The 27,923-nt window shown below is 40.7% G+C and overlaps 1 protein-coding gene across 1 annotated transcript; it reads right to left on the minus strand.

Annotated features, from left to right (window-relative positions):
- Positions 1 to 27,863, minus strand: susd2 (sushi domain containing 2). Its single transcript, XM_047590859.1, has 14 exons — positions 27,527 to 27,863; positions 27,300 to 27,426; positions 26,389 to 26,537; positions 24,454 to 24,775; positions 23,247 to 23,448; positions 22,913 to 22,998; positions 22,557 to 22,825; positions 20,709 to 20,852; positions 19,711 to 19,863; positions 18,192 to 18,443; positions 17,441 to 17,719; positions 16,223 to 16,402; positions 6,416 to 6,512; positions 1 to 758 (listed from the first exon to the last, which is right to left on the minus strand). The coding sequence occupies exons 1-14, from the start codon at positions 27,591 to 27,593 to the stop codon at positions 707 to 709; spliced, it is 2,379 nt and encodes a 792-aa protein (XP_047446815.1). The 5' UTR covers positions 27,594 to 27,863; the 3' UTR covers positions 1 to 706.
- Positions 27,864 to 27,923: the final 60 nt, after the last annotated feature.

The following is a 27,923-nucleotide window of genomic DNA, read 5'->3' on the forward strand; positions in this document are numbered from 1 at the left end:
TGCACAGACACAGAATAGTTTATTGATTTTCATAAGAGGACATTTATAGACGCCGTCACACAATCATTGTTTTTAAAGGCTGGTGTGTGACAGTGCTAAAGTTTCATCACAGTGCGAAATGTTGACCTTTGTGTATGTGGATTGTTGATTTCACTCAGCAAAACCCTTCGCTTGACTGAAGGCCCACACATAAGCTACATACAAGTTCAGAGTTTTTCAACCCCAAAGAAAAAAAAAAAATTGATCAGATTCGCTTCACATTCGACATGAACATGAACATGAACACATCTGGTCCTATTTTAAACCCAACGCGAGAAGGGAGTGTTGATTGTAATGATGATATCTCCATGTAGTATTTATACAATTCTCTTTCTAGCGAAGATCAGATGTTCAGTCGTGCAAAACGGGGATATAAAAACAAGCATGGCATTTTTCCTTTACTTCAGCTCCCTCAATCGTCACCCCATGCGCCATTTACCGCAACCTGGAGGGTTTCCAAACTAAACAGGATTAGAAAGCACAAGGCCAAACAACACGCTGAAAGACTTACGCCCCGGGTTCTCCTGATAAGGTCAGCGGGTCACGAGAGGGCCGCTGTCCTAATGGGCAACATGACTGCATATCAGTTCCAAATGCTCAGCGCTAAACATGTCCGTGGCCTCGGGCCACACAGAGTCGATCCACAATCCAAAAGATCTTTGATGGTTTAGCAAGTCTGTTCTTCGGTCACCATCTGGTCCGGGTTCACTTTTCTCCTTCTGAAAACACAAATGAAAGAAGAGACACTGAAAACTACATCGAGAAATAAAAACGTACAAAGCAAAAGAGTAACAAGAGAAAGGCACCATGACTCTAAGATATTCTCCACGAGAGCTGAACAAGTGAAGTAATCGGGAACATTAGTTTGATCCAAACGAACCGCATGAAAACTGTCTGGTGACCTTGCAGCAAGGCCGGGGGTTGTTTTTCAACGGGGCTTTTAATAACAGCGTTTATTAATGTTGTTTTATTAACGGCTGCTGTAAAACGTGCAAAGCAGGGAAATAAATACTGAGCCACCCTAATGGTATCTGAACTGACAATGTGTTTGTTGGCTTCCACGCTGTAGTCAAGATAACGGAGGAGTGAACTCAATCAATTCATCCCACACAGAAGGAACCTTGCACTGAGAAAAAAAAAAAAACTTCTGGAAAAATGATTAGGACGGCATCAGTTAAAGGTCAGAAAGAACAGGAGCAACTTTAAAAAACACACACTGATCAGGCATAAAATTATGACCACCTTCGTAATACTGTGTAGGTCTCCCTTGTGCCTTCAAAACAGTTGTGACTCATCAGAGAATGGACATGGACCTTCTGAGGGTGTCCTGTGGTGTCGGGTAACACAATGTTGTTAGTGGGGGGGGCTTTGGGTCCTATGGGTTGGGGGGGGGGGGTCTCTGTGGTGGATCATCCCACGGATACTTGATCTGTTTTGGATCTAGTGAACTGGACGTCAGGTCAACACCTTGTACTGTTCTTCATGTTTTTTGATTTATCTTTCTTTTTACTTGTGGTTTTTAAGTGTTCCTTTTATGTGTAACTAACTCAGGTTCTCAGTCATCCAGGTCATGGCTCATCCCAGTGGTTTCTTCAGATCTAGGAAGTCTCTTGAAGCCTCGGGGAGAGGCGTTTTCGGGGGGTGCTCAGCAGGTTCAGTTGCCTTTTTATTTTAATAAAAAATAAAAAAATATGCCTTTTGGATGTGCAACTAAGCTACAGTGACCAAGCAATTTCCCTTGTGGATCATTAAAGTCTGTCGAAGTCATTTATTGTCATTATGTGAGGACATGGGGCCAATGTTTTTTTTACTTCTCCTGTCAGTGGTCATAATGTTGTGGCTGATCGGTGTACACTCTATGCAGATGAGATCTTTTACACCATGTGATTGTCATTGTTAAGACAAATGTTACAAATATAGCCTGATATTTACAGCCAGATCATTACCAGGTAAATAATAATAAAAACAAAAAACCAAATCAGACAAGAATTTGTTTCTCGTCTTGTTGTAATGATCCTTTCAGAAAGGGTTTTTTTTCAAGGTTTAACATGTTTATAGTCATATGAACAGTATTACATCCTGACTAATAATACCAAAAGAAACATAAAACAAATAAAGAACAAAATATATAAAATAAGGTGAGAAAGAAATCGGTCTTGACAGTAATCACATTTAACATCTAAAAAAAAGCATTAAAGGCAAACTTCCATTTGATCCCCATCAATATCCCAAACTACCAGAAGCTTTCCTCAAACATCGGGGATATTTTTCCAATCCTGAATGCTTTATTTATTTGTTCAGTTGTGAGCGAGAGGCTGAATTTCCAAGCTTTTGGCGTTGAAACAATTTGCCTCAACTTTCTGAATGTGCTTCCAGCCTAATTCTTTCAATCCATCCTGGACCCCTTGTCACGTTCAGACAAAGCCCCCCCCCCCTCCCCCTCCCGCGTCTATCTTCTTGATGTGTCATAAGGCAGAAGTGGAATAGACATGATGGTACACACACTAACACACACACACATCTTATGTTGTAATGACTTTCTTGCTCCTGTGGTGAGCTGCCAGTCGACCTGTTGAAACCTGCATGGTAACCCTAGATGTGGAAAGTACCCCCGCACGTCTGAGACACACGGAGCAGAGGCACAGGAGGCCGTCATTATCTACCTGTTGTTTAGTATCACCGACTCTCTCCTCCAGACACGCAACCCAGACGTGATCTGAAATACAGTAAGACCCCCGCTACGCTTGTGATGTCGGAGACGAATCAATGTGTCTGCACTTGTCGGGAGAGAGAGCGCGTTCGCCGGCGTGTGTTCGTGCGCCGACGCCGGTCGGCGGACGTGGAAGACGTCTCTCTGCATATTTAGGCTACAATGCGTGTGTCCCGCGCCTGCGATGCTAGCATGTGCACCAGCATGCTGCATGTGTGAGATCACCTCCCCTCACATCTGCAGGACCTTTTGACACCCTCCGTCTCTTCTTACACCTGGCCCCCCCCTCTGATCAAGGCTTCAGGAGAGGGCAGGTGTGCTCGCTCCACGGTCGCATGACTTGAAAACTGTTTCATGAAGCGCCCGATTCCAAGTGCTCCTGGAGCGATGGGAGACGGCTCTTGACTTACACCCCCCGCTGGATTTATGCTTGGGGAAAGCCCACATGAAGCCTATGAGCCCATAAAATAGGCCTTTAATTTGTTTGAATATGCCCAGGAGCTGGAGCTAACTTTAGCCCCTTGTTTCCCTGGACTGCAGTCGTGAATGTGAACCCACAGGGTATATGGATCTATCGGGTTTGATCAGATCACAAGGGGAAATTTTATGAGTAACTGTTAGGACGGCTGGGGCATGTTGGATATCAAACAAGCAGGTGCGATCTGTTGCATTTATGTGTCTCGGCTAGCGCAGCGCTGAGGCGACTTTGGAGGAGGTGGGAGGAGAAGAAGACCTCCAGCTACGTACCTGTGTTCATGAGATAATAAAGCGCCTCAGATTGCGAACATATAATCTATTCAAAGAAAGCAGGAAAGATATATGGGCGGCTGTGGCTGGAGGCCGACCAATGCAAGCTGTCATCTGGGTCTTATTTCAGGGCTGGCTTGACCTGTGGGGACCTCAGTGGGACGTTCAGAGAGAGGGACAAAGACATTGGTTTCACTTGTTACGCTTAAGTTATAAACTGTACATGTAATATTCATTAAATCTAACATAAGTAAATGTCACCATAGTTGTATTTTTTCTTGTTTGTGGAGTTGGCGGCCATTTTCATGTAAGGTCATGCACCGATCAGCCACAACATTACGACCACTGACAGGGGAAGTAAATAACATCTAAACCATCTTGTGACGATTCAGTGTTCAGAGGGAAACTTTTGGACCTGACATTCAGTCATGTGTATGTTACATGTAGCACCCACCTAGGCCAAACCAGAACCCCCCCCGCATGATAGGAAAAGGTCGTTAAGCAGCCCATACAGCGTCCTCCTCCTTCAGCCACAACCAGTGGCTGCTGCTTTCAGCGGCGGTGGCAAGATCCTCAACAACCTTTCGCCTCCAACGTCAACATGAAGAACAGCACAAGGTGTTGACCTGGCCTCCGCATTCACTAGATCCCAAACCGATCAAGTGTCCGTGGGATCATGGACAACCCCTCTCACCCACCGCGTCAGACTGTAGGGGAGCTAAGCAGCTCCTCCAGCAGCAGTTATCAATAACCCACACCCGAGACTGTCTTTGGGACCTGTTTTTGCACTGCCTATCTTGCACTAATTACCTCAATGTCCACGTTCACTGACGTTCCACCAATGTCCATGAACGTCCACATTCATATTTCAAATTTCAAATGCAGTATTGTCTTTTATTGCTTTTTTGTATATATTTTGCACCTAATTCGGCACTACTGTGACAAGCTAATTTCCCAAACGTGGGATAAATAAACAGTCTTAAGTCTCAACCCAAAGGCCCCACTAGTGACATCTGTTACCAAACTCCCTCAGAAGGTCCATGTCCATTCTCCATTCACTGGAGACCTACACAATATTAGGAAGGTGGTCTTAATGTTATGCCTGATTGGTGTACAAAGAAAATCATGAGCAACTAAAAGGCACATCTTGCATTTGCCCCGGATGTAATCAAATCAATGTTAACCGCCCGTCGTTCTTTTCAGCAAACTTTAAAAAAAAAAAATATTCTGGTTCAGCCAGTAATATTATTTTGTTTCATGCTCAATATATTTCTGTGTATTGTTCATGAATTTGACATTCAACACTGAGGTGTGTCCCAAACACTTTGTCAGCCACAGGATTTTCTGTGGCTGACAAGACAAATACGCCCGTTTGTTTTTCTACTGTCAGTTGATGTGTTGTCTGTGATGAGAGCACATCACGTTAGTTAACTTTAACTGTTTGCACAAGCCAGTGGATTTGTTCGACACCAGCGGCAGCACTAACATTAATGTTAACTGCATACTCTGGAGCAGGTCTTCCATGCACCAGGTCTTACCTTTAAATTTATGGATTCAAGCTCCGGTTCACTTGCTGTGTCCTTTTTCTTTTCTAATCCTTTGTTGATCATCAGCTGAGTCAATGGAAAGTGATGGTAAAACTATTTTTTTTTTCCATCTCAATGTTTTAACACAGGTTTTTACTTGAAGTGTCTTCTCTTCCCATTCAGGATTGATTTATTATTTAATTTATTGCATTAACATTGACAATATTTTACAGGAAATAACATGTGTATGCAACCTGTTATCATGGTTTGTAAGGGGACTGTGACAGGTAAAGATGTTCATGCTAACCAAGTTTATAGCAATAAAAAATTTGACAACAGCGTTTCCCGTACAGTGTTAATACTATGGTGTTACCATGGTCTCATAACAACTCAAACAACCTCAAACAATCCCTTCCTTTTGCTCCCAAAAGCATCTTTCCCTCCTTTCACCTGGAGGAGACGACTACAGACGTAACGTGAACCAGCTTAGCTTTCTAACAAGTGGGAAGTATAGTTAAATTCACTGATACTTCACTTAATCTTACATACATTGGTCCATAGAAAGCCACGTCACAAAATCATTAAGCTTAGTATTCATGCACAGGCTGCTGCTAATTGTCGCTAAATCATTAAATTACCGTAATAACGCTAAATCCAATATTTCCCTTATTACGGTAATTTAATGATGGACTGAAAAAAGACTCACGGTCCTATTCTACGTGCAGAAATCTCATATACTGCATGAATTGCTTTTAATAGCTAGGATCGTGTCATTATTAGAGGTTTTTTATTGAGACAGTATAACTCCCCCAACATCAGAAAACAAACAGAGAAAAAAAGTAAAACCTTGTGGGGAAAAACTGGATAATATGGCTATCCTAACATGCATAATAATAATAATAATATGTTAGATTAGAAGCTGCACACCTCTAATTTCTCAGTGAGATAAATTTTCCATCCTTCTTTCCAGTGTTATTTGGAATATATTCAAAATTGACTAATATCGTATATTTTTAGTGGTTCTAGTATTTTTGTATTGTACTGTACTTCATTGTGCTTTAATTTATGTTATGGTACTTTATTTTTAAAAACAGGAACATGTATGTACGGAAGTTGTATGTGCAAAACAAGTTCAGAATAAATATTTAAATCATAAAAGAAAATCAACTAATATGTATATATGTATTCAAACAGTGCTCTGTGGTTATAATACTTGTTGAAACTTAGGCAAGGGGATAAAAATGAACTGACTGTGATAAATACATTTTAAGGCTCAACACTGATCTTGTATTTCTTTCCTTTCCTGTTTCCGTTTTTGTCTTTATTTGTTGCATGTTGATGCACAAGCAGAAATGATTCGATAATTCTGTGGCGTGGCTCGTGTCAAACCCACCTGTCTTGCTTCCTGTTGTGTAGTCGGATCATTACTCCCATTGTGACCAGCGACGAGAGGGAACCGACGGCGCCGAGTACAAACCCCACGTAGTCGTCTGCGGAGAAACAGATCACAGCGTTACTCTCACTGATGCTTCAGAACGATTCATGTATTCTCTGCCCGGTTTCATACACGGATCGATATGAAGACAAAAGGCAACAAGGGAGGCACTGAAAACGAAAGCGTGATGGAAAACTGAAAAAGAAAGTTGTATATATCGGTTTGAGTGGTTGAAATATTCCACACAGGTTCCAGCAGGTGTATGTAGGATAAACATGAATGTACATAGCACAGATTAGCTTTAATAACACTTGCATTCATGTAAATCCTTATTTAATCATCCCGTGGGCTCGTTAGCTTACTAAAAGTATCAATATCTTTCAAAAAGCAAACTCAAATTCAATCCACTGGTTACAATTTAAACGGCAAATAACTGCAGGTAATCTGTTGCAGTTCTCTCTTTTAATATTTAGCTATTCGACTTCTTAACCGGCCCGGACGTCGCCCACAGGCTACTAAATTGTCGGGGTGGGGGTGGGAGGTTCGAGTGTTGCAACGCCAGGATAATAAGATAATGAGAGCACAATTACAATATAATTTTACCAATCATTTCCTTTGTGCTCCAGTGACCTAATAAACAGACTGAAGAGGAATTTAATTTCAATTAATCATTCTCGAAAACGTTGAGCTGCCACTCCCTTGTTGTTTTTGTTCGTCCGTCCCATTCTCATCAGCGCCTTCAAACATTGCACATAGAAAGAAACCAAAACAAATAAGTTCAGACATTAGGTTATGTGTAATAATGTGAAACAACAGAGGGAAAAAGTGAACTGAACACATGCAGAAATGGAGGTGGAGAAAGGCACGGAAAGCCAAGACACCAGCTGAAATCTATCAGGGATCAGAAAGCCATCCTGACCCTTGTCAGTGCAAATGAATATCAGCTGGTTCAGTCCAAACTGACGGCCTATAAAAAGGTGTGTCATTACCAAGGTGTCACACAAGGAACATCTCATGATGGGTAAGAGCAAAGAACTCTCTCAAGACCTTCACAACCTTATTGTTGCAAAACATTATGACAGCGTTGGTTACAGAAGGATTTCTAAACTTCTGAACTTAATCTCTGAACTTATTTGTTTGGTTTCTTTCTATGTATGGATTACTTGGGTTGCTAGCAACACCAGGTTAAAATTTAATTTCAATAGCACCTTTAGAAATATGTTAACTATGAAAAATTGTGATGTGTTCAATAGTTATTTTACCTGTTGTATAAGGTCAAAGGTCAACTTCACCGAGTGGTCACAATGCTCTGCAAAATAACTTTTATTCGATTGCTTCAAAGTATTTAATATTTACTAATGACTTGCCTTGTGTTTGGGTAAGTGCAGTGCTACTTTATTTGCAGATGATACAACTATTATGCATCAGATAATATGACTGAGTTAGTTATAACACACTACAACCAGAACTGCGTCTATTACAGGGGTTTTCGATGTTTTTCAGGCTTAGCTTCTCCTCTGCAGCATGCGTCTGGATTTCATCCTCGTGATTGTCGCAGCAGCGATATGTACACAGTATATGAAAAATGTCAAATCACCCAACAATTTTGTAACCCCCCAGCAGTACCCCGAGAACCCCCTAGGAGATGCAGACCCCTTGTTGAAGACCTATTTCTGAATGTGGCTAAAACTAAAAGTATGATGTTTAGGAGCAAACAAACTACAAATGACAATCAGTTCTGCCTGTCACTATGTGGTTCTGGCGTTAAGCAGGTTCAAGAGCAAAATAACTGTCTAATTAATGTCTAGATGGACATTTATATTTATTATGTCTTATTATCATCAGAAGATGTTCCTCATTCCTCAGCCCTGACTCTACAGTATTAGCGACACAGGCATTAGATTTATCACACCTTGATTACTGCTCGGCCGTCTGGTCGAGTGCAGTCAAAAAACATCTGTCCAAGCATCAAATAGCTCAGAATAAAGCTGCTTGCAGCACTTAAAGCACTGTCCAATGGGTGTATGGCCGAGTACAGTTAGTCTCATGGCTCAGAGTGGGAGAAAGGTTTGGCATGTAACTTCATTCTTTAGACATATTCATTACAGTCAGCAACCTAATTGTTTAAACTCTCAAATAATCTAAATAGTCACACTACTAGGCAGCTCACCAGAGGTTATATTCCTAAACAAAAACAGGTGCTCTATGTTCTAGATCTGTAATGTTCAGAGCCATCACAATGTGGAATACATTACCTGGTACAATCACCAATTTACCCCGCAAGCTAAGTTTTAAGAAGGTTATGAGAGACTATTACAGTAACAATAAGCAACTGCACTGACTATGAGGGAATGAGATACTAATGAATAGTTCATTGGACTACTTTATAGAAATGTTTGTAATTTGACTGTTGGATCAGTTAATTGACGTCTATGTGACATGTTTAGTTTTTGTCCTGAAAATGTTTTTAATTTGATTTCTTGGTTCAGATGTCTATTCATGTACGTCATGCTTTTGTAAACCTTTGTAGTATGTGGACGCCCAGGAAGAGTAGCTGCCACCAATGGGATCCGAATATAAAGAATATTCACTGTAAAAGCAATATTGAGATTAAAAATCCATTTTACATTTACTGTCATGGACGAGACAGGGGGGCATACACTGATCAGCCACATCATAATGACCACTTACAGGAGAAGAAAATAACATTGACCATGTGGTGACAATTCAGTGTTCTGCTGGGAAACTTTTGGACCTTATTCATTCATATAGATGTTACTTAGACATGTAGCACCCACTCCGTGATGGCAGCAGCCATCTCCAGCATGACACAGACACACACACAAAAACGGGTTAAGGAACAACTAAAAAAAACAAAAAAAACATGAACAGCACAAGGTGGTTGACCTGGCCTCCAAATTCACTAGATCCCAAACTGATCAAGTATCTGTGGGATGATCCAAAGACCACCCACTAACAACATCCTGTTTCCAGACGCCACAGGACACCCTCAGAAGGCCCATGTCTATTCTCTGATGAGTCACAACTGTTTTGGAGACCTACACAATATCAGGAAGGTGGTCATAATGTTATGCCTGATGGGTGTATACGCACATTAAAATGAATACGTCAAGCGTGCTACTTGTTTGTCAGGAAAGGCACTGCAGGTGTTGGTCCTTCAAAATGTCATAAAACCTTGGAAAATCAAAAAAGAAAACCCACAGAAACTGAAATACACACCAACATGCACAAAGTCCCAAAAGTTTCGAAACCAATTATCTTTGCAGCAAATGGTCAGGCCTTGAAAGTGGCAGCGTAGGTGTCAAACTGCTGGGAGCTGAAGCCTTCAGCAGCAATGTGACAAAGCGGCCCAGAGTGTAAGTGCAGTGTGTGCGTGAGGAGGACTGCAACTCAATCAGTGTAAACGTTCACCCTGCTGCTGGCAAACCCCAAAGCTATCTGATTACTCCGCTGAACTGACAGGCGCTGATCAAAGCTCTACGGAGCAACAGTGCTCACTATGGAGCCAGTAAACTTCCAGAGACAGTCAACTAATGCATGACAAGCATCACGGAGCTGGGCTGATAAGGTTGAGGTGAACACAGAACAAAAAAAAAAATGTAATCAATAATGGATGTTTTAGACGCTTCTGAAAAGTTCATCACTGTTCAGGCTGACATAAAAACATCTTCCAGTGTTTATCTCCCAGAGAAATTTCAAATCAGAAGGTCTGTTTTCATAACGCTACCATACGCAGACACCCATGAGCATCATTCTTATCACGTAAACCATTCCTTGAGATAGAGATGAGGTTTCGTTTGACGGGGCTGATATCATCTTAAAATAATTCCTACGTCTCCGCTCAGAGCTAGTGTTGCCATCTGAAGTGCGTATCTCACCCAGTCTGACTTCTTGTGATGTGTGAAAGTATTCCTGGAATTTGAAACATCTGTCGGGTTGAGACTTCAGTCATCAAACGCCGCACGTACAAACTTAAAAAGCCCCCACTTGAATAAACACACTCATCAAGCGTAAAGTCAGGTAGCAGCCAACTAAAACAATACTTGTCACTTCACCTGAACTTGGCCTCAGCACCTCAGCTCAGATTTGCAAGATTGAATGAAGTTTAAGGTCCTTCCTCTAGTTTAAGGTCCTTCCTCTAGTTTAAGATCCTTCCTTTAAAAGGAATTACCAGCTTTAACCTTCCTTGGGATCTCTGACACTGAGGGCGTGCGTTTTCATCAAAAAGTTAGTTTTTTTGTTCTATCCATGTAACCGTATATAGGTGAGTCTGTTAATGCAAAGTTCGACATCCGTGGTGCTTATAAGTGGTTTGTTCTCACTGACCAACTTCAGGGACAATTCAATATTCTGCTGGGAAACTTTTGGACCTGGCATTCATTTTGTGGATGTTACTTACATGTGTAGCATGAAACATACAGTAAATAAAACATTTAGCTAAAGTGTCTTAGTGTAAGGTTAGCTTAGTGTAGGTTAGCTAAAGTGTCTCAGAAGCTAAAGTGTCTCAGTATAAGGTTAGCTAAAGCATCTCAGTATAGGTTAGCTAAAGTGTCTCAGAATAGGTTAGCTAAAGCATCTTAGTGTGAGGTTAGCTAAAGTGTCTTAGTATAGGTTAGCTAAATTGTCTCAGAAGCTAAAGTGTCTCAATATAAGGTTAGCTAAAGTGTCTCAGTGTAAGGTTAGCTAAAGTGTCTCAGTGTAAGGTTAGCTCAGTATAGGTTAGCTAAAGTGTCTCAGAATAGGTTAGCTAAAGCGTCTTAGTGTAAGGTTAGCTAAAGCATCTCAGTATAGGTTAGCTAAAGTGTCTCAGAATAGGTTAGCTAAAGCATCTTAGTGTGAGGTTAGCTAAAGTGTCTTAGTATAGGTTAGCTAAATTGTCTCAGAAGCTAAAGTGTCTCAGTATAAGGTTAGCTAAAGTGTCTCAGTGTAAGGTTAGCTAAAGTGTCTCAGTGTAAGGTTAGCTAAAGTGTCTTAGTGTAAGGTTAGCTCAGTATAGGTTAGCTAAAGTGTCTCAGAATAGGTTAGCTAAAGCGTCTTAGTGTAAGGTTAGCTAAAGCATCTCAGTATAGGTTAGCTAAAGTGTCTCAGAATAGGTTAGCTAAAGCATCTTAGTGTGAGGTTAGCTAAAGTGTCTTAGTATAGGTTAGCTAAATTGTCTCAGAAGCTAAAGTGTCTCAGTGTAAGGTTAGCTAAAGTGTCTCAGTGTAAGGTTAGCTAAAGTGTCTTAGTGTAAGGTTAGCTAAAGTGTCTCAGTGTTAGGTTAGCTAAAGTGTCTTAGTGTAAGGTTAGCTAAAGTGTCTCAGTGTTAGGTTAGCTAAAGTGTCTGAGTTTAAGGTTAGCTAAAGAACATGGATACAACACAGGCATACAGAAGGTAGATTTACTTAAAGTTAAAACAAACAAGATGAAAAATACTATGGTGACAGAGAACAACCTGCCTGGAAGAATCAGACAAGAAAATAACAAATATCGGTTTAAAGAATTATTGAAAAAGCATTTATTAACAAAGGTAATGTTTAGTTGAGGGTACTGCGCACAATTAATCAATGTAAGTCTAAATGGTTTCATGAGATCCAAACTGTAAATTTAATATACTGGATATATCACTGACCATCTGACCATTTATGAATTATGCTAAGAACTACATTGTGGTGTTACTGCTAACTGAAACTAGATCCTGTACTACACGTTTTTTTGTTTTTGTTTGTTTGTTTTGTTTTGTTTTGTAGATTGTTGTAGGGTGTTTTTTTGTTTTTGTTTGTGTCGTTTTGTTGTTGAGTAATTACGCTGCAGTGTAAGGATAACTGTGTTGGATTCGGAAGAATAGTGGCCAAAGCTAATGGAGATCCAAATTAATGAAATTAAATGAAATGAAATGAAAAGTGTGGGATGACCCACAGAGGCCCCTCCCCTCAACCCACAGGACCCATAGACCCCCACTAACAACATCCTGTTACCACACACTCTCAGAAGGCCCATGCCCATTCTCTGATGAGTCACCACTGGAGACCTACAAAATGTTAAGGTGGTCATAATGTTATGCCTGATGGGTGTTTGTAAAGATGCTCTGTCTGAAAATTAACTTACAGTGTTTGAAATTGCTTTGACCCTGGTCACCCATCCAAGGCTAAACTGGGAACAGACAGAATAACGTCTGGCAGCTTGGTCCAGTGGACGTTAGAGCTTTTCCAATAAAATCTTTTTTTTTTCCCTTGTAGAAAGGAAATATTACTACATGCCTCTGTTTTTTTTTTGTTGTTTTTATTTGTATGCCAGAAAAGATAACTAAGTTTGAAGTGATTTTATCGTTTTGTCCAGTTTGTACTCATTCCTTCGTTTATTAAACTTAAGGACGAGATCAGATTTCTCAAGATCTTAACAGGCCAGAATCAAAAAGGCCAGTGTCTACCCAGGACTGGCCAGAGATCTTGGCTGAAGCTGAATTCTCAGTGTCAAACCTCAAAGGAAAGCTTTCACATGGCTCTTCAACTTTACACAAACTGTAACTTTGTTTCCACCTCATTATTTTTTTGTATTAGTTTTTTAAGTAAATTTAAGTGAAAGAAGAAGACAGCTTGGAAGAAAAGAAATAAGTAAAGGGGCAACAGGAGGTGGGAATTCGGGTAGAAACCCTCTAGAGTGGATCTTCTCAGACCTGTGCTCACTGACAGAAATGGCCGCAGACACCGAAATGTGAGAAACACGACTGGTCTTAAGGTCTCAGACTGCCCCTGCTTGACATTTTAAAAATCTTTCCTGCATGCACCCCGCATTTATCAAGCACTTGTCTGCCTCTCAGTCCTCCACTGCTTCTATCTCGGGGGAATCTGAGAAAAGAACCACAGGCAGAAAATTGAGTGAGTCTTTGTCTTGCAAACCACGTCACTCTTTTTTTCCCTCTTCTGTGTAAATTGCTTTCTGGCAGCTGTCACCTTTCCTTTAATCACTTTCTTCTCCTCTGCGCTTGGAACTCTATTAATAATATAAGGCCATTAAGGTGGGGTGAACCTGTTATTTGGTATGCATCCGATACTCAACCGGGGATATTGTTTTTCAGGAGACCGTGACAAAGCACAGCCAAGAAGCCAATCTCTGTAACCTTGGAGGTTTTCCCATGATGACAAAAAAAAAAAAAAAAAACACTCTTTCTGTGCAAAACTCCACCCTCAGTTCGTCAACACTTCCGTCTTTTCCAAGAGAAGATATTAACGTTGAGATCACCACACACTGCACCGCTGACGTGAAGCATGGCAACCGTCCCAAATTAGGTGGGGGGAGGAAATTCACAGAAAAATGCACTTTTGACGGAAGGGACTTACTGTCACCGCCGTTGACAGGCAGCCAATTCCAACGGCGGTTCATTAAAGTGACTCAGAGAAGAAGTCAGACTGGATGTGGTGGCATTTGTTGTTCGGCGGCGCTGCCTTTTTATCTTGGCTGCGACTTCAGCTCCGTGGCAGTACAGGGGACATGTACATCACGCTGCAGTGATTCATGCGGGGGGAGGAGGGAAACGCCGGGGCGTCTTCTGCTCCGTCTGTATTTAGTATTGTTTACTTGGCCAGAGGTCACATTTGAACGGCGGAGGTAACAGCTCATGCAACACCTGCCATCGAGCACCTCGGGTCATGTTGACAGTTGTTAGCTCTGATTTGTGTAATGAGAGTGTCGGGGCGAGCGCAATCATCATCGCACAGATAAAAAGGCCCGGCTTTGTGTGTGTGCGTTTGTAGACGTACGGCGGGTGCTCATCTATTTGTGCGTGCACCGAATATGTCAGAGAGACTGTATTTCTCCAGTCACTCTTTAAGATACTTTCTAAACTTTTACTTAACATACACTTATCAGCCACAACATTATGACCAGTGACAGGACAAATGAATCTTGTGACGATTCGGTGTTCTGCCGGGAAGCTTTTGGTCCTGGCATTCATTCGTTTTGATGTTACTTAGACATGTAGCACCCACCTAGACCAGACCAGACCAGACCAGACCAGACCAGACCAGGCACCCCCACCCCATAGCAATGACACTCCTTGATGGCAGCAGACATCCCCAGCAGGAGTGCAGCCTGACTCAGACACGCACACACAAAAACAGTTAAGAAACAACTATAACAAGAAAACCTTAAAAAAAAAAAGGCCCCTCCCCTCAAGCCAAAGGACCCAAATGCCCCCCCTCCCTCACTAACAACATCCAGACACCAAAGGGCCCCCTCAGAAGGCCCATGTCCATTCTCTGATGAGTCACAACTGTTGTGGAGGCACAAGGGAGACCTGCACAATATTAGGAAGGTGGTCATAATGTTATGGCTAATCAGTGCATATCACTACAGTTGCATTTTTTTTGCATTGCATGTTATAATATGCATAAAAATATCATTGGGCCAAACACCTCAACCAAACGTTTCTGCAGTGGATAACTAATATGAAACTAATTTATTTGCCAAATGTGGACTTTAGGATTTTTTTTTTTCTGTCTAGCTGTGATGAAGCCGGTTATTAAGTGGGAGTCCACATCTGATCTATTGGAAGTTTATTTAACTCTGATCACTATCAAGGGGAAGTCTCCGTTTGCAGCTCTAATGAGGAAAGGATGGAGGAGTGGGGTGACGCTCCCCATTTCTAAAACAGCAAAGAAGAAAAATAAACTCAAATTCAAGAGATCAAATGGAGGTACATTTCTTTTTTTTCTTTTTCTTTTTTTTGATCTAACACTGAAAACCTGACACACCTTCTCTAAAATTCAATGAAAGTTCAGAAAGTTCATCCAAACTTTTGACTGGCGATGCCTCTCACTATAGAGAGAGATAACCTGCTCCATCACAAACCCTAAAACACAGTCTTGGTATTCGGTGGGAAATGCTGCCACTCCCTGGCGACAATGGACAACTACAACTATACTGAGAATTCGTGGTTTGGGGGGGCTGCAAGAAACCATTACAGGGACCCAGGTGGCTCCAATTTACAAACAGAAAGCCAAGCCAATCCAGGTTCAGAAGTTTATAGCTTTGTTGCTAATGGTCTGCACGACCAACTGAGCCATTTAATCTCTGCGTTCAAAGAGCCTGCATGCGAGACAAAGGATTCACAAAGTCCCTCAATTTCAAACGAAGCATGGTGTCAATTGTAGTGAATATAAAACATGTGAGGAGACGAATAAGTATGACATAACTGTCTCACATGCAACAAAAATAGGGCAAAACATAAAAGTTTTACAGACTTTAACCTAATTTTAATTTGTTCTACTTGTGCTAATGGCAGCATAACATTGCTTCTTACCCTCCGTGCAATCACCGGTTTTATAACGCGTTTACTACCAGGCTCAAGTTGCTTGGAGTTACTGTACACAGCACTTGACAGACCATCACAATGAAGAACTGGTTATTTATGCAAATATTTTTTTGACATGTGGTAATTGTGTTGCCACGGGCGCTGTTTGTGTTTGAGGGCACATAAATTTGATAAAACTCATACGATCCTTTTCACAACAGCCACATGTGCTACAGATTTGTTTGTCCTCTGGATTTGATTTTCCAAAACACAGTCCACGAACACAGTGCTGCGCTGCAGTCGTCTTTGATCCGTCAGTAAATCAGGAGACAAGATTCTCTATTTACTATTTTTTTTTTTTTTTTTAAGAGAGTTCATACTTAACAGAAAACGCGACCATATGCTACTTCCTTACATGCATTACGGTTGAGTTCATCTTAGTCAAACCGGTTTTGTTTCATTTAACCACCGACCTGTCATGCAGCAGGGCTGCTGTCCTGTCCAGGTCCCGCTGTGCAGACAAGTGCGCTGCGTTGAACCGTACAATACGTAGCCTTCATTGCAGCTGAAGCTCAGGCTGTCTCCTTCCAGGTAACGTGTCCCGTTCTCCTTCTTCCCATTCCTGGGCGTGGGAAGCCAGCCACAAGACACCACTAAGGAAAAAAAACATAACACTGATGAATACTAAAACCCACTCTAGCCTAATAAATTGGTGGTCCATGAAGGAACTGCAGGGGGGTCTTTGGTTGATTAGACAGTTTATATATATATTTTAAATGTTTTTAAACACACATGAACATGAATCCAACATATTTTAGTAAAGGGATAAAAGGCAGCTTAATATTGAATGCAGAATAATAATAATAATGTATATTTATAAATAGCACCAGGCCGAGTTTATTATAGAACACATATAGTAGGTAGGGGGTTCCTACTTAATCTCTCCATCAGTTTGGGTCCTTGGCCTGAAAAACGTGGAAGACCCCTGATTTAGTGCATAACGGCTAATTGTAACGCATCTTATTAATCCTTCCGCTGTATCTAATATATATTGACTTCGGCCTCCGTTTCATGTACATTTGTTCATATGCAAGTTTTGTATCTTTGTTTGTGCTGATACCGTTTCATTTTATTTTACTACATATTTACTTTTATTTTTATTTCTTTTTAATCATTTTATTTATTTTTTAACTCTTTTATTTTATTTATTTATTTTTAGCTAATTATTTTCAGCTATTTTTCTTTTTACTTGTGGTTCGAAGTGAGTGTTTTTTTTTGTTGTTTTTTTTTTTTACATGCAACTGAGCTACTGTGTCCAAGTCCAATGTCTCCACTTTATTGCATTTTTATTTAAGGATACAACAAATAACAAAAGGTGTCAAATTGGCCTAAATGCATGCAGATTACCTGTGGAATAACAGAAAAGAGACAACTATGTCAGCAACATTTTTTATGTATAAATACACAAAAGATTATGTATAAAAAATACAACAGACCACTCTTGAGAACCACAGGTAAAAAGCCTTTACTCATCTTATTTTATACTTACCTTATTTTCTTTTAATTTATTCAAACTGCTTTTACCTATTTTTGCTGAGTCTGCACAGATCTCTGAGAGAAACAGATTATGTACGTAACAAACCTTGATTTGATTTGAAATCTAAAGAGGTTCATTTTGTTTCTTGTGGTACCTGGTTTCAGGTTTTCCGTGAGGGCCTGGTGGTTTTGGAAAGCCCTGAGCGTCGCGTTTCCCATCGCGAGGCTCCGGGTGGTCAGGGTATCGTATTTACAGAAGTGCGCCCCCTCTCCAGAGCACATCGTCAACATGTCTGCCACCAGAGGGTCATCGGGTCCCTCGGGTAGAGAAAAGGCAGGAACGAACGCGGGGTCGTGTCTTGGCTGCAAACTGTACGCGTCCACCAGGTAGTTTGAGTCGTATGTGAAAAGGGAAGACGCGTTTGAAATGTTCCCTGCGGACAGAAACAAACACGTGCACACTCAACAACTAAAACAACAACAGTGGATTTATAGCTGGAAAAACTAATTTGCAACAGAAACGAATGTTAAGAAGGTTATGACAATTTGAGCATTCGCTTGCACCGTGTGATCACAGTCCCTGATATTGCTCTCCATTATGTTTTAAATCTGTGCAAACTCTAAACATGTGTCCCATTTTTCTTCATGTGCTCTGTTAAATGACTTGTCAAAGTTTTGGCCAGATATGCAAGACATTCATGAAGGCACGATGAGGAGGAATTATTAATAAATCATGGAATTCATAGTTAGATTTTGCCTTTCTAAGCTTACAAGAAAAGATTATAATTATTATAAATGTTATTGTTTATGCAGCTTTTGGCAGAGAGCTGGTTGTTTCAGCAGATCTCGATCTGATTGATTGTTTTCTGCTTCAAGGTGACGAGTTCAACAGGACTTAAAACTCACAACCGGCTCCGAACGTAAAGATTTCCTCCGACGTGGCGTCAGCTGAGGAGATGACCCCTCCGAGCTGGGTTTTGAGGTCGTCTGATGGGTCAGAGTTCATCAGGCCGAGGAGACCGTGGGTGTGTTTGGAAAACTCAGCCGGAAGCAGGACAGTCGCTGCCATGGCTCCTTCACGCACACGAAGCTCCACGGCAACACCAGAGGAAAAGATTACGGTCACGTTCTGAGGGCTGGGGCTGAACACGAACACGCCTGGAAAATAAAGACCTGATAAAACCTCATACTTTCATAATAAATATATCGCTACAGTTAATGAAATCACATTTGATGCTTTTAAATGTTTTGGAGGCACAAGGGAGACTTGCACAATAACAGGAAGGTGGTTATAATGTTATGTCTGATCGATATATATAGCTATACATCAGTAAAAAAAAAAAAATCCTTTTTCCAGAAAACAATTTAAAAATGTTGATGATTCAGTCTGCACTCGGGGGCTTTTTATGTCCCGTGAAATGCTCCCTCTGCACACTGTCCCTTTGGCTCTCAGCTCAAACTTGTCTGGGCGGTGCACGCTCCTGCCACCGGGGCTGATAAATTAGAGCCGACTGGCCTTTTCAAGGCCGGGAATCGGCTCCGTATCATTGTTTTTAAAAGACGTGAGGAAGAAAATACAGCTCTGCTCATCGTTTAGATCACTGGTCTTCAATATGTTTTTTTTTTCCCCCATAAATTTAAATTTCTTCAAATACACATTAACATGAATCCAGTTTATTTCAGTACAGTAAATAAATGGAGGAGGAAGACGTTATCTATCAGTCAGCACTTCACTCATTCTGCGATACAGGAGCTGTCTCACACCAGCCTAGACCTGTCAATCTAAGCCTCCGGTATACACTAGGCCACGCCCCCATCCCTGCTGAGCCAATCACGAGGCGGCATATTACACGCCAGGTCCGAGAGTCTGTTCAGTCCCCAGGTGAAATTCAATATACACACTTAAATGCACGTCAGGTATATTTATGTTTACTGCAGCTGCACGGCCACCCCGCTGGTGCATGTTTGAGATTTTAAAAAATGAATATCTGAACCTGTGTATTATTTGAATAGCTTAATATTATTGCAAAACGATGTCAAAGTCCATGTTTAATATAGAGCACACATAGTACGTAGGGGGTCGCTTCTTAATCTCTCATCAGTTTGGGGTCCTTGGTCTGAAAAAATTTCAAGACCCCTGGTTTAGATGATAACTGGAAACTTTCAGACCGTAGCATGGTCGATTTACATGGTAACATACCGCCGTTTAATTAATCTAAATAGTATTTAAACAATAGTTTATCCTCATGACACAACTGTCACACAGTTGTTAAACTCAGTAATGACGAATCTAACCACACAAAGTCTACTTAGATTGCCATATTTATCACGGGGGATTTAACCCAATTACCTTTTTAAAAACAGATTTCTCTCGTTGCCACTAAAACGTAACACTGTCTCGTCAGGAGAGTTGAAAGCGTCTCACCACGTAGGTCCATCCATCGCTGCTCAGTGAAAAGTAGGATCTTCTTGTTCCTCAACACCTGGAGATTGTCTTCAGCCAGACGCACCTCGATGACATCTGAGGAGTTCTGCTTCATAGCCACTGATGACAACCGCGTGGCTCTGGCCAAGGAACCTTACAATAAGTAAATAACACACGTCACATTGTTAAAGATGGCTTGTGTATTCATGGAGTCAGCTATGTTTTTTGTTTGTTTGTTGTTATTTTTTTTATTTTTTTTTATCACAGTTCAACTCTGCGCTATTTCAAATAATCCAGATGTTTGTCTTCTCTGATCTAACAAAAGGGATTATTAATGACATCTGGCCATCTACAGTCACTCGGTCCACGGCTGTTGTGTAATGGCTTGGAGGAAATTCTAACCAATTAAGTTCACATCTGTTCTTCTTCACCGAATCTGACCCCAAACAAAAAAAAAACAAAAAACATGAGGGAATGAACATGTTTCACACACACTAGGGCTATGCTCTCTCTCAGATGGGTGTAAAAAGTACGAGATGGGCTTTAAATTTTTTAAAAAAAAAAAGAAACAAAAAGAAGAATAGCAAGGTCAATATGTGTGGACCAAGTGGAGGAAAAAATTTGCTTAAACTATTTTATTTTATTTTTTTAGTTATTTAATTTAATTTAATTTATTTATTTTGTAATATTTTATTTTTATTTTATTTATTTTTGTAGTTATTTTATTTTATTTATTTTTGTAGTTATTTTATTTTATTTATTTTTGTAGTTATTTTATTTTATTTTTTCATGTGCAACTGAGCTACTGTGACCAAGTACTTTCATTTGTGATGATGAATAAAATCTGTCTAAGTTTAAGCCTAAATTCATCCTCATCCAAACAAAGGTCTGGGCTAAAAAAAAAAAAAAGAATTAAAAAAAAAGAAACAGGCATCATACTACCATGGGAATGACAGAGAGGATAACAGGCAGTGCATTCACACCAAATCTGGACTCACCGTTCTTAAGTTTCACTTGCTCTGTTCTGGCCTGAACACTCAGCCCTCTGTCTGGTGAAGACACCAGGTGATACTCCCCTTTACCGTTGAAAGTGTATCTGAGGCCGTCAAACGTTATGAAATGTGGGTCCCCGAGGACGACACCTGTGAGGCATCAAGGAACAAAGCGTTTGTACTTTTAAATCTAATACACAAACACAGTTATGTCTGACGTCTCTCATCTAAACACAAGGTTTCTGATAGAAGCATGCAGCTTCTTTGTTGCAGTCAGTTGTGCGCTCTAATAAATCTATAACTCCTCGCTGCCGTGTGTAATTCATTTACTTCTCCTTCAGACTAATCTGGTCTCACTTGCTGCTGGGGAGTTGTTCAGAGAAGTAAACCACAAGGTCACAGGTTCATGGCTGAAGCACATGCTGCTACTCTTTAAGATCAGGGGTCATATTAGATTTAAAGTGGGCCGGACCAATAACTCAACCAACAAGTTTTCCCCACTTTTTTTAGTTCAAAGAACTACAGATAGATTATGAACATTTTATAAACAACCTGACAATATTTTTAAGAAAAATAATTGCAATTTTGGCAAAATGCTGCCACCTGCTGTTCACTTCTGGGACTTGTGTTGTGTCTGTTTCTCTGATCGGAGCCATATATTAGACAGAGTCTGTCCAACTAGGGAATGGACTCTTTATGCTGTGTTTCATGGGCGCCATGTTAGATACATCTTATCAATAACCCATAGAGAAGTGGGAATAACAGAGAATAAAGTTGGATTAAAAGTTAAAATATGTCACAGTGTTCAGCCTACGGCTCCAGCACAGGATCAGGAAAACACGGAGGAAACTCCACCGTTTCCCCAGTGAACAAAAACGGAAAAACGGAAGAACTGGATGTCAACTGATTTCTCCCTATTATGTGATGAGGTAAATGTTAATGTCTCTCTTTGACGTTTGTTAAGATTTTATACAGGAAAAATAAAGTTATACCATCATTAAATGCCCAACACCAGTTTACAAATGAATGAAGTTTGAAGTTAATCAAGCCTTACACTAGCCTTATGCTAGCTAGTTATCTAGACTAAAGGCTTAAAATAGCAGCTAGCGTCATATATACTGTGAAACCCATGTGTTCATGTAATTTATGTCCATGTAGATAGACACATTTAACTGACACGTAATTTTACCTCAGTTACTACTAAGTTATTATGGCTAGCGTGCTAATGCTATAATGATAATACTAATGAGAATACTAAATAACAGTAAGACTAGTTTAATTTTCACTATTTCTGAGTATTTGAATTGATTTGAGTTGGCCGGACTCTCTCTCTAATATACAGCTCTGACTCTTACTAAAACAGACCGACCCCCAGTGGACCAGTTAAGAACAGTAGTTATTTTATAGCTAAAGCTTTCACACCTTTCAAATTTATAATGTGGGACCGATTGGACCCTCCAGTGTGGCCTTTTTTGGCTTGCGGCCGTATGTTTGACACACCTGGTATGTATATGACATATCCAATAAAGCTGATTTACGTTTGACTTTGCTCTGTGTGTTGACAGTGTGTTGAACACATTATGTGTGTAGAAATACGCAAGAGACAGATTAAAAACTACACAAATAAACAAGCACAATTGTTCACTACTTGACCACTCCAACAATTTTCAGATATTAGAACCAGAATCTTTTGTTTGACGGCAAAGATTTAGATAAAAAGCAACCACATACGGTTACGTAAACTTCAAATAAACTGCTTCATCAGGTCTTAAACAGAACACAGTCATCAGCGTACCTTGATATTGAGCTTTTTATGCTGTGTTGAAAGAAATCTGTCAATACAATTGACCTGACCTGCTCTTGGTGGCTGGTAGTTGCGACACCCGCTTGAAGGTCGATGGTTTAGGTAGATCTGGCAGAAGTCCGACCACAGGCAGCAGTAGTAGAAACTCATGACATCATAAAGCCAGTGGGAGTACCCGGGCACCCGTGGGGGCTCCCCGTATGGAGGTGAGCCCCAGTCGTGAGCCCTGTCCGGGGTGCTGCCGCCACCCGAGTCCCCCGTCAGCACCAGAGCCCCCGTGCTGTCGTAGCAGCACTGCTGCCCTGATCCATGCAGAGGACTGAAGAGATAAGAGGATACCCACATCAAAAAAGGAATACAGTAAAAAAAAAACATAATTGAATTATCAAAAGCTTTTCACTCCTACCTGGCCTGAACAGCTCTGACACAGTGGACACAGCCTGGGTGATAGGTACACACACTGCCCCTCTCAATGTCACAACTATAGTCAGTCTGCAAAATCCAAATGAAGATAAAAATTGGTTGCAACAACACGATTCAGAGTGATTTGACGATGAATACACAATTTGCATTATTTACCACAACAATCTGACCTTAACACATAAACCTGTGTGTTCGATGATTAGAATATTTGATAAGGGTGGTCACGTGGTGCTTGTGTATTTTAGTCTTCAGATATCTTTTACATTTTTGAAAAACTAAAATCAAACAAATATGTTTCATAGCGGTGGTGTACTCACATGAAACCTGCCCGTATCTGCACGGGCCTGAGCCAAAGTGCAAGGACAATCAATGAGTTCATTGAGGAAGTTGGGAAGGTCCTTCTCCTGGGTGTCCCACTGGAGACACTTGCCCTGTGCCCAGGCAGAAGAGTTGTCTCTGAAAGCCTGCTCCAAGTGCCAGGCAAGGACGTGACCTCCGCTCCAGAGGGCTTGTACATCCCTGTGTTAAACAATTACCGTTAGTCTGAAACAGGTTAACAGATTTTTCTGTTTGAATTAGAGATCGACTGATACGGATTTTTTAGGGCTGATACCATTTTTTTTTACATCAGCATTGGCCAAAGGCCGATACACGCTGCAGATTTTTCTGAGCCATGATAAAAATCATACAATGGTAATAAATATTGCAAGTCTCAATTTAACCAAAAACATGAACTCAAAGAATATTAAAAGCTCTTCTGCATACAAAATAAAAACTAAATAGGTAAAAAGAGATAGAGCACAAGCAGGGGCTATTCTGGGGTCCTTCTCGGCCAAGTATGTTTAGCTTACAGGCAGAATTAGTCTTACACCTTGGCTTTAACATCAACACATATTCCTACCAAAAGCTTAACAACAGCACAACAGCTCCAATCTAAACTGTGGACAGTGGTTGATTGACAACCTGCACTATTAGTTTGCCAGAGAGAGAAAACGTCAGCTAGCAAACTCCTACTGAACAGTAAAAGTTAGAGCTGTTGCTAATGACTGTACGTGTTGGTTCTGAGTGACAAAGTAAAAAGATCTTTGTTTGGTAACTGTTTAAAAAAACATTTTTAGGGGTGCTCAACATAACTACAAGCATTTTACAGCTTCCAGCTCCATGCACTCTGCTAGTGGGGGAGGGGCCATGTATGGGCTGCAGCGACTCACACAGGGTAAACCGATACCAGTAAAAACGCAAATATTGGCAAATTGTATCGGACGGACGATATATATAGGTCGATTTCTAGTTTGAATTGGGTGAAAGTAGCATTTATTCGAGTATACTTCTTAAATAAATGATTGATTTGCCTACAGAACACAACAAGGCAGCAAAGCGAAAGGGTTTGAATCAACCGACAGCGGAGAAAACCTCACAGAAAATACACCTCACATTTCAGACACTCTTAACAGGAGTATGGAAAATGTGCAGTTTTACAAACATGTCTGAAACACTGTTGATTCGTAATGAGAAGAATGACACCTTGCTGCTTCTGATTTAGCACTAGCAGTGATGCGGATGTTCCCCAGCACCCAGTCAGAGTAGTCTTCTTTGGGCTCAGGGATGAAGCTGAAGGCACCAGTGTTGGACAGGTCCCTGGCGAGAGAGTACAGATAACTCAGCTCGGCACTTCCGTTGACCTCCCTGTAACCCCACAGCTCCACGTCGACCTTCTCTGCTCCGATCAAAGAGCTATTCCACGTCATACTGAGACGTCCAGCCGTGTGCGGCGTGCCGTAGTTCTGCCACTGCGTTGCATTCACCAGGGTGACTTCCAAAGCACGGTCTGCTTTACTGGGATGGACTAACAAAGTGAAAACAGCAAATATTAAGGTGACACAGTCGAAGAAAATAAATGTCGTATTGTGATAAATCACCAACACACAGCTGCCTGTGCCGGATAAACTCTTCATGCCTCGATGGCTTGGGAAGGTATCCAGCACACAAACTGTTCGAAGAATTCCCCTCAGGGGAAAAACACAAGTCTGTTTACCAGTTTTTACCACCAAGCCATTACATCGCTGAATTATGCATAGAAATCTATCACTTTAAAGACACAAAAGGGCTATTCATCATTACCACTAGCTATATATTATTCAAACGGTGCCATATTATCTCAACTTAAAGATATATTTCTTTATGTTTGGGTCTACTGTGCATGTGCTAGATGTGTATTTCCTTTCTTCTTTCGTAGTTAAGCGCCATTTTAGGTAGTGCACCTTAATTTCATTGTGTGTACCGTGCAATGAGAATAAAAAAACCTTAATCAAAAGTTGACATAATAGAAAATAGCTACAGCAAGAATAAGAAGGACTTGAAGAAGAAGAGGAAGAAATTTAATGGTCACTGCACACAAAATTTTAGCAGAAATCTCTAGTAGCAACTTGATGTCAGGTGGTTTAAAGGTAATAAATATATTAAATATATATAAAATATACACTCATCGACCACTTTATTAGTAGGTTTAAGTATTGGTAGTAGGTAGGCTAGTAGCTAGTAGTATGTATTAGTAGGAAGGCTGTGGCATTTAAACCATGGTCAGTTTGTACTAAGGGGCCCAAAGTGTGCCAAGAAAATATCTCCCACACCATCACACCACCACCACCAGCCAGAACCATTGATACAAGGTAGGATGGATCCATGCTTTCATGTTGTCAACGCCAAATTGGTCACTGCCATCCGAATGTTGCAGCTGAAATTGGGACTCGTCATCCCAGGCAACGTTTTTCCAATCTTCTATTGTCCAGTGTTGGTGAGCCTGTGCTCAGACCAGCCCGTCTGGCATCCACAACCACACCACGTTCAAAGTCACTTAAATCCCTTTTCGTTCCCATTCTGATGCTCAGTTTGAACTTCAACAAGTTGTTTTAATCAACTCTGGATTGCAAATGCATTGAATTGCAACCATGTGATTGGCTGATCAGCCATTTGTGGTAACAAGCAGTTGATCAGGTGTACCTAATAAAGTGGCAAGTGAGTGTGAGTGTACATATATATATATACATATATATATACACACATATATATATATATATAAAATAGATCATAAAGTCTCTGTCTGAAACAAGGGGAGTGGGTTAACGTTGCCTTTTCACAGCCATGGGGAAAAAGCTGTGTTTGCTTGAGTCTGTTGGTGCGGACCCTCACGACTCTGAGTCTACCACACTGAAGAAATCAAACAGGTGCAAAGTATATGTTGTTATGTACATAATGTGTTTTTTAAGGCAACATTTGCATTTTCTGGATCTTCTATACACTAAGCGTTTTCTTTAAATAGCACATAAAGTACTTTCAGATGTGTGATTCTAAAGCAGTATCTTTTAATGGTTTCTAAATCAAGCTAATCAAAACACCGGCTGAGGTGCAGTCAAGTTTGGCAGCAAAAAAACAAACAAAAAAAAAACCAACTCAACTTACCTGACAAGTACTCAGCACATTTGTCAAAATTGAGTCCATCTGTTGAAACATTAAATGGTATCCAACCCGTCTCATACAACAAAGGAGCGATACAGTACGCACGGCCTTCAGCATCAATGAATCCTTCTCGCTCAATCTCACCTTTGAACCTACAACAAAGACAAATGTCAATTTATTAGATGTTCATCTAGCCACGCTAACACTTTATTTTTAATACATTACTGCTGCTCGGTACAAATTATCTCACACAACATGGCACAAGTACACCATCAGTAAAAGAAGATCCATGTGAGTTAATCGTTTTAACAGATAAAAGATTGTGGAAGAAAGGCTTAACTGTTGAAATAATATTGATACTGCAGTGCTTGAGAAGCATCCAGAACCTCGAGGAGCATATTTATTCGTTATGTTGTACAATTCCAACAGGCACCAATTTTTACTGTTTTCTTTACTTTAATTTTGTAAAATATCTGCAAATTAATTTTTCTGCTTTTTGGTTATTTTATAAATTTGGATTCAAGATTTTTTTTAGGTTTCATTTTTTCGTAAGTGCAATAATAAACATCTCCGACACCACCTTTTTATGCTCATGCTAAGTGCAGGATATGTGGCAGATTGGAATTAAATATGGATACACCTATCAAACAGAGCAGCTGTGCACTTTCCTTAGTGTGGCTTCTTATCCATTGTTCTTATCCTGTGAAGGTCACCTAATTCCTATACCAGCTGTCTCTGTACAAGAGGCAAGTCACCGAAGTACCAAAATACTCACAGGGGAAACACACAAAACTTAACGTCCCTCAGCAGACCCAAACGCAGAAAGTGCCTACAACTTTCTGCCCTGTGCACTGTATTGCGATGCAATATAATCCCTTCATGATGTGCTTCTTCTGTCATGTGCAGACACAAACCTGCAGACCAGTGTTGCACCAGGATTGAGGATCAAACTGAGGATCCTCAGAGCTCTTCCACCCAGCATGGAGCTGGAGTGAGGTGCGACCTGGAAACAAGCTGCACACTTTCCCCCGCATGTTTGACCTTATGAAAAACAATAAGTCATCAGTCACACTTGACAGGCAAAACAATAAATAACCTCTTGTCTGATGCATACACAGCGCACACAATGAAAGTGACTTACCAGATGTTTTAGATAACAACACAAGAATTGCACAGAAAAAAGTGTTCTCTCTCAGGTTTGCTCTCATGTTTATCTCAGTGTGGAAACTAACACTGCGCTCACACGCGGGTACGACTGACTGGCTTCCTGAGTGGAAGTTGTGATGCGTATCGAAGTTCAAGTAAACATAAACACGATTAGTAGTTATAAATTAACAGACAGTCAGTTTAAAGTTAGTCGATAGTTATTTATTGTCTTTGTGCGGCAAGGAAAATAAGATTTACTTTTGAAATCTACGCGCATCGTTTCTAATTCCACCCTCAACTAATCTGAGTCGGATTTGTTTATGTTTTTTTGTTTTTTTGAACTAGTTAAACTAAGGCTTGTTTACGTTCTCGCGAGACTCTACGGTATCTCT

Source organism: Mugil cephalus, chromosome 8 (genome assembly GCF_022458985.1).
Source record: "Mugil cephalus isolate CIBA_MC_2020 chromosome 8, CIBA_Mcephalus_1.1, whole genome shotgun sequence".
Lineage (NCBI taxonomy): Eukaryota > Metazoa > Chordata > Actinopteri > Mugiliformes > Mugilidae > Mugil > Mugil cephalus.

Bases quoted from the DNA above. Each gene is read 5' to 3' on its own strand.
- susd2 (XM_047590859.1), bottom strand. From the start codon at position 27,593: ATGAGAGCAAACCTGAGAGAGAACACTTTTTTCTGTGCAATTCTTGTG. The intron at 17,720-18,191 runs GTGAGTTTTAAG...TTCTGTCCGCAG, and splicing joins CTTTACGTTCGGAGCCGGTT to GGAACATTTCAAACGCGTCT. The intron at 16,403-17,440 runs GTACCACAAGAA...TTTTTTCCTTAG, and splicing joins CACGGAAAACCTGAAACCAG to TGGTGTCTTGTGGCTGGCTT.